Raw genomic sequence first — 11,477 nt, 5'->3', positions numbered from 1 at the left:
CTATCAGCACCCATCTGATTCGGAAAGCTGAGAAACACGTGAATGGCATGGGATTTTGAAACGGCGTTTATGTTACTTACTCAGCTTTGTGTATATATTATTACACGTATTATTAATATTTATGTAGCCCACGCCTTTATTTCAGGCGTTTTATTTTCAAAGTAATGCACTCCAGTATATGGACAGTGCATTTCCCTTAAAAATGACCTAAATGTGTTTTTTTTTTGGTTCATAGATACAGTACGTTCCCCAGTTGTGTGCAGAAACCTCTTTATCACATTTTCCTAAGAGGAACTTCGCAACGGTGACCGATCTCAGAAAGAAATTCATGCAATATTCCAATCCCGTTTCATTATATATATATATGTGTGTGTGCGCGCACAAGAAGGAAGGACAGAAGAAAGAAATCTTTTGTAGCTGACAAAAGCAGTGAGTGAGGGGTTCGCTCTAGGCCTAGGTCATTAATAACCCACAATATACACTAATAAAATGCTCTGTACAGAGAGTGATACAGCAATTCTGCACTACTGCAGTCTCCGCCACAGATTTCCTGGCGGTTTGTTCATGCTCTGTCTCACGACAGACGATGTGCTCGTTTTCAGGCGTTTTTTAGGCGTTTAGGTGCTGCTGTTCGCCGGTCCTGGTGCTGCCGCTGCGACCGGCGGAGGAGATGCGCCGCAGGGATACTGCAGCGTTTCTGGCAAGGTGTCTCTCATTGGCCGGCTCCGGGCCCCTCTCCTGGGAGAGCTGACGTCACCAGCTGGTAGGAATTAGCATCTCTCTTTGTGAGGCAGTGCAGCACAGGCAGCGATATAAAAACCCGAGCCTGCACTTACAGCAGCCCTCTCCTGACGCCTTGGATCGGACCTGCATTCCCCGCTCACCGTCGCCGGACGCGCTCACACACGCCACAAGGAGAAGGATGCGAGAAATCGTTCACATTCAGGCCGGCCAGTGCGGCAATCAGATTGGAGCCAAGGTAAAACCGCATCCTGTCTGTTTCACAACGTTTTTTTTAATAAAAAAAAATATAATCATTATTTTATCTTTTGATAATTCAATTGACGTACCTGTGTATTAAAAATCACAGAAAATTGGGGGTTTCGGTTAAAAACCATATCACTTGCAATATGTAAATTACGGTCATGTTCATACTTGGTGTCTTTCAGACACCCTTAAAAATATGAATGAACTGTAGCATTTTCCAGTCCTCGTTTTTCAAAAAGACGTCCTTTGCGGGTGGAAACAGGCAAAATGACGTGCACTTTTAAGATGTCACCTCTGATGTGCATTATGTGCGGTACTTTTCCATCCTGCGACGCAGAATGCGGCTGATTGATGTCCGTTTTGCTGCAGCTGGTTTGGCCGGCGAGAGCCTGGAAAACAGGACCACGCCCCGCGCTGCAGACAGTGCTGATGTGGGCTGCAGTCCACGCCGAAGCGCTAATAAAATGATGATGGCATTTCATCATTTCATGAGGGGGAGAGAGTACAGAAGGATCTAGGGCTGAAATCTGTTAGTGTAGGAGCTGCGTCAAAAATGAATTAATCCCGAGCGGGTTAAAGTTCAGTGAAAGCGATGCTGAGTCAGAGAGGATTACTTTCACGGGTTGAAACCGGGTACACAAGACGGGTAAAATAAGGCGAGACCAAATGCGAGATCGCCTGTGTGCGAATCACAGACGTTTCAAGGCAAACAGGCGCTGCAGCGATTCTCTCTCTCGCGATCCGCCACACCCTACCGACTGCGGGAGACTGAACAAAGAGACTGGGTTGGTGCTGCAGTGCACGCACTGGCGAGCGAATATTCCCATCACAGCCCCAGAAGGCGGCTGGCAGACAGGCCCGGCGGCCGCCGACGCTACATACAACAGAGCTCTGTGTGATCGCCCCAGCGCGCTGAGTAAGCATTTCTCTGCGATTTACTTAGTCCAGTGCCCCCTTACCCCCACTTTAATCTGCACATTCCCTATTCTTATTCTCATTCATTAAAACAACTGCTGTTAATGTGTGAAAGAACTCGTTTTCCTGTCTGAATTGCAATACCCTTTTTAAAACTAACCTGCTTGTACTAAACTTACAAGTCGGGTCTATGGCATCCATCTGTATACAACAAAATAGCTTACTGGATAAAAGCACTGAGCTGAATGACCACCACAAGACAGAGGTTTCTGCAGAGGCCTGTGGACACGTTTGTGATCCTGACATGTTAAAATCACAGCTGGAGCGCTCTACTGTTTCAAGGCTCTTGAAGTTCTCATTCCTGCTTTGTCATGGCTGTGTTAGCACCGAAGGCACTGCTTTTTATTTGAGAAAAAAATGAATGAGGATTATATAGGCGACCTAGAAGTGCTCTTGTCTTTCACTCGGCTCATAGACCCTGCCTTTCCTAGCTATCAGTTTTAGAAAATGATGTCTTAGTTTGTCATTCTTCCAGGCACAGGTTTCAAGCCCCTGTTATAGGGCAGGGGTCTTTTAAGACACTGTGCAGATAAGCGTGACTTAATACATGATGCTGTTATATCCAGTAAGGAATAAAATGCTTTCAGTTTTCATTCAGAAGACAGGCAGTCATGCTCGTACTTGTGCTAAACTGTGGACTCTCACCAGACTGAGACTTCGTAAGCCCCCATCCAAGTTCGTAGGCTTTAGTGGTCTTCTCATCCCTGCTGATTGCTGAAATTAAGTGTGACAGATTCAGCCTAGATCATACTGGGCATTATTATTCAGCTCTGTCTTATCACCCCAAGAAGCACTTAGTTCGAAGAAAGGATCTTGGCTGACTGAGCACAAAGCCCATTAATGAAGGCGTAGAAGCAGTCTGGTGTCCTTTCTGGTCATGAAGGATGATGGATAGTAAAGACCTCTAGAGTTCCAGTCTGATTTATAGCTTTTATCTAGTTTTGCAAAATTGTTCCATTGCTTTATAGTCTAGAAAGGTATTCATGATCAGAACTGTGAAGAGTAAGTATCAATGAAAAATATAGGCTGCATTTAAAACTTAAAGGTTTATCTAGTCATCATGAAATGTCCATTTAGTTTTAGAAAATATTTTTCTTTTCAACAATTCTTTTCATATCAGCCCACTATACTGTAGGTACGTGCAGTGTCTGTTTCTGAGCTGTATGGAAATATTATGCATTGAAGGTTCATTTGGTTAGGGCTGCCTTTGAATCTGTCCAGGGCAATGATGCAGTGTTCTGTGTTTGCATAGGCAAAATCTCCCTAAAGACTCGTGACATGCAAGCCAATCTTTATGCAAAATCACTTCCAAGTTCCCCACACTGATTTGTCTGAAGCCTGCAGGTGAACCCTGTACACATCTGCAGCTGTCATTCTGTAGCATTTCAGAAGTGGCTCAGCTCTCATCGATCTCTTCTCAAGGATGGGAGGAAACAAGCCAGGAATTGTGCCTGGACCCTTGGCTTCACAGAACAAAAAAGCAAACACCAAAACTTAAGAACAATTCGAGTACACGTGTCATCCTTTAAATGTGAGCTTATTGCCCATTATGTGTTATAAAATGGCTTAGACATGAGAAAAAATGCAGCTCTTTGAAAAAGACAAAAATTCTCACAGAAAGAGAATAAGCTTTACCATATCATTGTTTTAATTCCGATGATGTCATCTTTAAATACCCAAAATGACCTACCATCAGCTCTCTGCTCTCAAGGAAGACCTTCCATTAGATCATCACTGCACCATGCATTGTCATATATGGTTTTGGCTAAGAAGTGTGTGTTGTTCAATTCTGTCAGCATCCTCAGTCCCTCTGGAGGTGTGTGTGGTGGGGGTGGGGGGTTTGTGCTGACATAATGCGATGACTTCACACTGTCTGCTAGGGGCTGGCAGTCAGTCTAATGCACTACATCTGCCACATCGATAATTCACCAGCTGAACCCACACTCCCCCCTTACGAGGCAAATCTGGGGAAGGCTTTTGTCTGTGATTTATGGACTCTGAGTTTTTAATGTGTGCAGGGCATGTGCACACATCTTAATGTGGGGGTGGGGCTGGGAGGAGAAATGTACGCCTTCTAGAAAGGACTCAGGGGGAAAGTGTGAGTGAATATAGTATCTCGAGGATCAATGAGCACAAAGGAGACAAAACCTAGCAAAAAAAGGACCTACAGCCCAATCTCCAAGGAGCACCTGCTAAGTGTAGAGAAACCAGAGCTGCACATGGGTGGCTAATTACCAATTTAGACAGCATACAGACAGCTGTGGCTGAGAGGTAAGGCAATTAGCAGGCTAGGACCCATTCTGTGGTGGGGTGGCCCTGGCTGCTGGGGGCTGGAGGGGGAGGTCTTGTTCAGCTGTAGAGACGCCAGACTCAGAGCGAGTGAGGCAGGGAGGGTGGGGAGTGGGGGTGGGGCTCTGTATTGCCTTTGTCTCTAGGAGCTGAGAAGAAGGCTTGGGACAAGCTACTGATTGTATAGCACACTGGGAAGAAGGGTTAGTGTGAGCGCTCCCATTGCCTCTTTTGGTTTATATTACATTTTAGGTGGTTTATTCTCACAGGATCAGCACAGATGGATTTTGAAGGAGGAAACAAGCTGTTGCATGGAGACCTTTTGTTGTCTAATTCAGCTTCAGGGTTCATTCTAAATCTCAGCTTGTTTCAGAGAGAGGGTACTACCACAACATTTACAGACACAAATGATTCGCTTCAGTTTGAGGCTTCCAAGTATTCCACTGATACCCTACAATAATTCCCCCAAGAAAATAAACATTTCAGCATGAAGCTCCCAGATCTTCCAACCCCTTATTAGTTAAATTGCATCTCAAGAGAGATTCCTTGGCATCCTAATGCCTTCACTGTGAGCAAAATAATCCCTGTAAATAAGAACTTAAGAATGATTACAAAGGAAAGGAGGCTATTCTCCAAGCCCCCAAGGATCCAAGGAAATCATTCCAAGGATCTTCTCCAGCCATTGAAAGACGTCAGGGTGTCGGCTTCAGCAACACGGCTTGTTCCAGCCCCCACAAGCCAGAGTTGTAACAGGATTTAAATGCAGTAGTCGTCACGATAGAGAAGCTATTCCTTAAGATGAAAATTTAATCTTTCCAAGCTACTGCTAGTATTAGCAGTGTTAAATAGTTTTCTTAAAACTGGACAGTTGATTAATAATTTGTTAGCTGTCTGACCCACTGGTCGTATTTACAAGAGGATCATGAATATAACTTCTCCCCCAGGTACAGGATGGGATGGTGAGAGAGGATGATATGTAATCAGGACCCTCGCACGTATGTCTTTATTGTCACGTGTCGTATGACCTGGTTCTTCCTGCCAGACCCAAAGGGTGCCGGGAGCGATGCATAAGGCAGAAGAAGAAATACGCTCTTTCCAGGCCTGCAGGGCGCAGAAAGTTCAATCCCTGGTTAAAGGCGCTGCTTTTCAGCTTAGTCATGGAAGGGTTCCCAGTTCCTTTCATATGCCCTCCAAAGTGTTTGCTGTACAACAAAGGCATCATGGTTGTGTGCACTGGTATGCCAAGCACGCTCACCGAGACAGGTTCAGCCTGGCCACAACACCGTGATAAAGACATAAATGCGCCCTTGTTGAGGGAGCTGCTGGAGTTCAAACTGGGGTGGGAACATTGCAGTTGTAGAGCGGAAAAGGGGGGCATGATATTGCCACTTATTTTCATACATGTTTCAAACAGCTGAATCGTGAAAGTTGTGCCCCCCATCAGGCAATGACATTTGGCCCACACAAGGATGAGGCAGCAGGAGACAATGTAGGACAAGAGCACCCAGAGCACTCTGAGATTGTCCCTGATCCCGAAACACCTGATTCTGAACTCTGGGGATGCAGTGCAGGGCCTCTGACAGACACAGGTGCAGTTAGCCCCATTTGCACTGGCATTGTCCACACAAAGAATTTGTGTGTGTATATATATATTGAATCTGATTATATATCATGTATTTTTCTGCTTATTATAATAAAAAAATGCAGCTGCATGTAGATATGGGAATATGAGCCAAACATGTGTCAGCTGTCATTAAATTATTTCTAGGTATTCCAGTACGCATCACTCGGATTTCTAAATGAGCGCATACTGGTAACTTTCATAGTGTAAAAATGTTTCAGCGTAGAACAGTGAGCCTAGCTGTGATCCAGGAGAGCAGAATTCCCGCAGGTTTTGTTAGTCTTCGAGGGATAGATAAAAGATCACATTAGTCTCTTAATTGTTCAAAGCATCTGTTTGGTTCAGATAAAGCCCGAGAAGCCAGCTGAAATGAAAAGTTCCTCAAATAGCTCTGCAGGTGCAGGGCTGAAGACCAGTACTGAAGAGGTTGTCTAACGTGAGCTCAATATTAAACTCAGCTGAAACTGTAGCTGTGAGACTTTAAAGAGAAAAGTCCCATTGAGCCATTGAGGATTTTTTTTCTTGTTCAGAATTTTGTTTCTGAAGAGCGAATGTCAAGAGAATTGCTTGTATCAGGACATTGTCTTTGATTTCTTTAGACATCCTTGTTTGCAGTCCTTCTCGTTCAGAGAGTCTCTGCAGTCTTCAGAGATTTCTTCCTCCTTCGGGCTTTTCATCGAGTTTCGTATTTCTGCTCTTCAGAATCTGGGATCTGACCTGCACACAAATCTCTGGTCCGCATTCTGAAAAACAGACATCCACGTCCTGACCTACCTTTGAAACGTTTTGACAATGCAATCTCAAATCTCCTGGGGAGGATAAGAAATCCAACTCAAAATCATCTTCCACAGCCAAGAGTATAGACCCCATGTTTAATTTTTTTTCCCCAGGCTTAAGCCGGTTCTGTTGCTTAATTGCCCCCATATGCTTGTTTGCACCTGATTGTTCAGCTGTAAAAACAGCCCTTTGTGGTCCAGCTGTGTGCTCAGTGTGTCTGCAATATCATCGCAGTTCTGGGAGGTGATCAGCGATGAGCACGGCATCGATCCCAGTGGAAACTACGTGGGCGACTCTGACCTGCAGCTGGAGAGGATCAGCGTCTATTACAACGAAGCCTCATGTGAGTCACAGTGTGATATTGCTGCTCAAGCACAGAGCTAAACCGCTGTAGATTCCCAAAGCCTTGTTCCCTTATATGTACAGACATATAGCAATGGATGTTGCTGGGACTTTGCTGGCAGGGTCATTAGTATTACAGGTGGCTACATTGTCACGATTCTCTGAGCCATTGGTATCATTGGTGCCAATTGGTGCAATCTGTTCATCTGCACTGAGGGCATTTACCCTGCCTTGTTGAGAGATTTTAAGGACATGCCTTATTAAGGGCATATTTCAGATTTCTGCTTTCAAAATAATAGCTAATGATATAAATATTTTTATTCTGAGAGTTTCTTTTCACAATTTTTGTCAATCTAACAAAAGCATCTTAATTAAAGGAGTCTTTGTTAGTGATATTGAAGACCTGTAATTACAGGAGTAATGTAAGGCTGACTGTGTGAATCTAAGGTTATGAAAGTATGGTAACTCTCCTGTTCTTTTCCCTGCCTTCTTTGTCCAGCTCACAAATATGTGCCCAGAGCCATCTTGGTGGACCTGGAGCCTGGCACCATGGACAGTGTTCGCTCAGGGGCTTTCGGACACCTCTTCAGACCAGACAACTTCATTTTCGGTCAGTGGAGTCTCCGCCAAACCTCTTCTCTATACTGGTCACAGACCTTTGAATCTGGAGCCCAGGAGGGCCACCAGTGGTCAGTGACAAAGAGGAGGTTCCCTTGTTATAACGTGGAGGTCTCCAAGAGCTGCACTGTCTGTATCACTGCTATCTATTCATTTTCTAACGGCTACATTATTGTATTGATTAATACTCTGCAGATTACACTGCAAATAGAATACAGACTTAAGAATCATCTGTCTGATTTTAATTAGGGCGCAAATTGCCTCAGAGGCAGTATTATCGTCAGTCATTGTCCTTGAATGTGAAAACAAGGTCAGCTCTTCAGCTGGGCTCAGCTGTCTCATTTAGTCTCGAGTGGGGAGAAATCATAAGACTTAATGGATGAGCCAGAGAGTCTGGAGCAGACTTATGACTCCTGGATAAATGAATGACTGAGATGAGCACTGATCCATACAGATAGATAAATAATGTGTATCTTGCATTGTTACTGCTGTTTAATATTTACATTCATATTAAATTGATATTTGGCAGGCAGGATTTTTGAGCATTCCAATTATATTCATTTTTTCAATCTGCTGTTAATATTAGCATTTTTCAGGTTTTACTCTAGATTCTTATTAATGCTTCGTTGATTAGCTCAGAATTTTGAGATTGTTTCTTGAAGCTATGTCTGGAATTTCGGGGAAGAATATGAAGGACAATGCAAATAGAATGAAAAGGTTCATGTTTATGCATTATTGAGAAGCAAAGATGAATGGTCAGGGAAGATGACTTCATTTTAGCAATAGATTCAGAAAAAAAAATTACAGTAAGGTAACCTGGCTTATACATTTCTAAAATTTCTAGAAGCTGTTTTTTCTTGAAGAAAATAGCATCTCCAGCAGAAATAAACCCTGAGCTGTGCTCCCACTTGTCTTCCCTGACAGGCCAAAGTGGAGCTGGCAACAACTGGGCCAAGGGCCACTACACAGAGGGGGCCGAGCTGGTGGACTCTGTCCTGGACGTGGTGAGGAAGGAATGTGAGAACTGTGACTGCCTGCAGGGCTTCCAGCTGACTCACTCGCTGGGCGGGGGCACGGGCTCGGGCATGGGCACCCTCCTGATCAGCAAGGTGCGCGAGGAGTACCCCGACCGTATCATGAACACTTTCAGCGTAGTGCCTTCCCCCAAGGTGTCGGACACGGTGGTGGAGCCCTACAACGCCACCCTGTCCATCCACCAGCTGGTGGAGAACACGGATGAGACCTACTGCATCGACAATGAGGCCCTCTACGACATCTGCTTCAGGACCCTCAAGCTGGCCACCCCCACGTACGGAGACCTGAACCACCTGGTGTCGGCCACCATGAGCGGCGTCACTACCTCCCTGAGATTCCCTGGGCAGCTGAACGCCGACCTGCGCAAGCTGGCGGTCAACATGGTGCCCTTCCCCCGCCTGCACTTCTTCATGCCCGGCTTCGCCCCCCTGACGGCCCGGGGCAGCCAGCAGTACCGCGCCCTGACCGTGCCCGAGCTCACCCAGCAGATGTTTGACGCCAAGAACATGATGGCGGCCTGCGATCCGCGCCACGGCCGCTACCTGACGGTGGCCACGGTGTTCCGCGGCCGCATGTCCATGAAGGAGGTGGACGAGCAGATGCTGGCCATCCAGAGCAAGAACAGCAGCTACTTCGTGGAGTGGATCCCCAACAACGTCAAGGTGGCCGTCTGCGACATCCCACCCCGCGGCCTCAAGATGTCCTCCACCTTCATCGGCAACTCCACCGCCATCCAGGAGCTGTTCAAGCGCATCTCGGAGCAGTTCACCGCCATGTTCCGCCGCAAGGCCTTCCTGCACTGGTACACGGGCGAGGGCATGGACGAGATGGAGTTCACCGAGGCCGAGAGCAACATGAACGACCTCGTCTCTGAGTACCAGCAGTACCAGGACGCCACCGCGGAAGAGGAGGGCGAAATGTACGAAGACGACGACGAAGAGTCTGAGGTCCAGGGTCAAAAGTGAACATTTTCCCAACACAACACAAAACAGTCGAGCATTAGGTAACCTCTCTCCATTCTCCATGCAGGCCGGAGTGGACCTCTTCTGCTCTTGCGACTTCCCCGAATCATACCCCCTGCTGTTAGTCCGTTTCTGCTAACCATGGTCTTAGCTCACTGTCGGTATCATTGCTTCTTATCGGTATTTCACAACCTGTGAAAGTGTGGAAAAATACTTCTTCCCGATTTGTAATATTCGGTACTAATATGCAAATAAAGAAACATGACAGATACATTTAAACAATCCTCAATTCCTTAACTTTCATAATGTGAAAGCCTCTGTTTGTTTTGTTTTCTACTGGTTTTGCCTATTTTAATTTTGGGGAATATTTAATAAATTTATTGCTGTCAAAGGAACTTCTGCAGTTTGGTATGATTTGTGCAGTAATTTGATATTTACATTCGTGCACATGTGTTTTTACAAATGCTGCCTATACTACTTGGTGTTCTCTGACTTTATCTGTATTTAGCTGCCTTATCGCACTTAAGTTTTCATGCTGCCAGTACAGTTTTTTCAATTACAGCCCACACATAATCTGAATTATAAAATGTGGATTTTTAAATTCCCAATGCTATGGCCCTATTTCTAACACTTATGGATCTACCTAGTTTATCTACATAACAGGTCCACTAAGCTGAGATGTAATTTAGAGAAATACTTTGTTATCTTTTTTATGACATATTCTATAGAGGAAACAGCAACATTGCTCTGGTCTCTGGTGATCAGCACATTTACAGGTGTTGCTCTTCAGCCGAGAGGTAGCAGGTAAGACCAAGGTGACAGAGGACAGAGTTCTGAAACACAGGCTCGTCTCAGTGGAACATGAGGAGGACAGATTGGGAGTTCTTATTTTTTGTGTAGGAGAAATGACTGGGCTATATGACCCAGAAGCTGGATAAAAATATCTGATTGCTGGCAGTTAATATCCCCTCCAGGAAGCCACAGATCCTGAGAGACACCGTCGGCATGAAAGAGGAATTTTCTAGTTGTCCTGAATTGCTCTGTAGCTCTTTAATAACCCATTGAGTCCCAGGCATTTGTCCAGTTGGGAAAGAAAATATAACAGTCTTTAAACTTCATTGCATATACAGTATACAACATTGGGTCTCACAGGCTTTAATATGAATCAGGTCACTTGTGGACACCATACGAGCAATAATAGCCCCAACAGAAGACCTGTGAGTAATATAAAATAATAATAATAATTCCATACACTTGTATAGTGCTTTTCTGGACAAATGGGAACTCCCCTCCACCACCCCCAGTGTGCAGCCCCACTTGGATGATACGACGGCAGCCATAGTGCGCCAGTCCACTCCCCACACCCCAGCCAGTTCAGAGAGGGGGGTTATTAGGAGGCCATGACTGGTAAAGGCCAAGGGGGGAAATTTGGCCAGGATGATCCCTGGGATTTTTAATGACCACTGAGAGTCAGGACCTCGGTTTTACGTCTCATTTGAAGGACTGCGCCTTTTTACAGTACTGTGTCCCCGTCACTGTTCTGGGGCATTATAGTGAGCGACCTCTGTCATAAGTTATTGCTACTTATTACTTATTAACACTATGGTGCATTGGTGCAATATATTGTGCAGCAACACAAGGGGCTGCCTTCAGCAGCATGCTATGACCCCTCACAGATACTCATACATGTGAACACCGACTGTTCTTAACCTCACCACCACATTGCTTTGGAATAAGGGAAGTACAGGGAAGGCTGGCAGAAGAAAGGGCTGAGTTCTGGAAATCCTTTCCCAGACCCACTTAATCAATCCTGCATAACAGTCCAGGGGGTGTGAGAGCTGAAAGAAATATCTTTAGAAGCAAAAGGATTG

At 45.4% G+C, this 11,477-nt stretch overlaps 1 protein-coding gene across 1 annotated transcript; it reads left to right on the top strand.

Moving 5' to 3' along the window:
- Positions 1 to 727: 727 nt before the first annotated feature.
- LOC148816955 (tubulin beta-3 chain) lies at positions 728 to 10,001 on the top strand. The gene is made up of 4 exons (XM_088939020.1): positions 728 to 979; positions 6,884 to 6,992; positions 7,491 to 7,601; positions 8,534 to 10,001. The coding sequence occupies exons 1-4, from the start codon at positions 923 to 925 to the stop codon at positions 9,607 to 9,609; spliced, it is 1,353 nt and encodes a 450-aa protein (XP_088795146.1). The 5' UTR covers positions 728 to 922; the 3' UTR covers positions 9,610 to 10,001.
- The last annotated feature ends 1,476 nt before the right edge of the window (positions 10,002 to 11,477 follow it).

The sequence above is a fragment of the Atractosteus spatula genome, chromosome 21 (assembly GCF_055471065.1).
Source record: "Atractosteus spatula isolate fAtrSpa1 chromosome 21, fAtrSpa1.hap1, whole genome shotgun sequence".
NCBI classification, from domain to species: domain Eukaryota; kingdom Metazoa; phylum Chordata; class Actinopteri; order Semionotiformes; family Lepisosteidae; genus Atractosteus; species Atractosteus spatula.
This window is presented reverse-complemented; position numbering and strand designations above follow the sequence as displayed.

Excerpts from the sequence above, each read along its gene's own strand:
- LOC148816955 (XM_088939020.1), top strand. The coding sequence starts at position 923 with ATGCGAGAAATCGTTCACATTCAGGCCGGCCAGTGCGGCAATCAGATT. Across the intron at positions 980-6,883 it reads GCAATCAGATTGGAGCCAAG|TTCTGGGAGGTGATCAGCGA; the intron begins GTAAAACCGCAT and ends ATATCATCGCAG. Across the intron at positions 6,993-7,490 it reads CTATTACAACGAAGCCTCAT|CTCACAAATATGTGCCCAGA; the intron begins GTGAGTCACAGT and ends TTCTTTGTCCAG.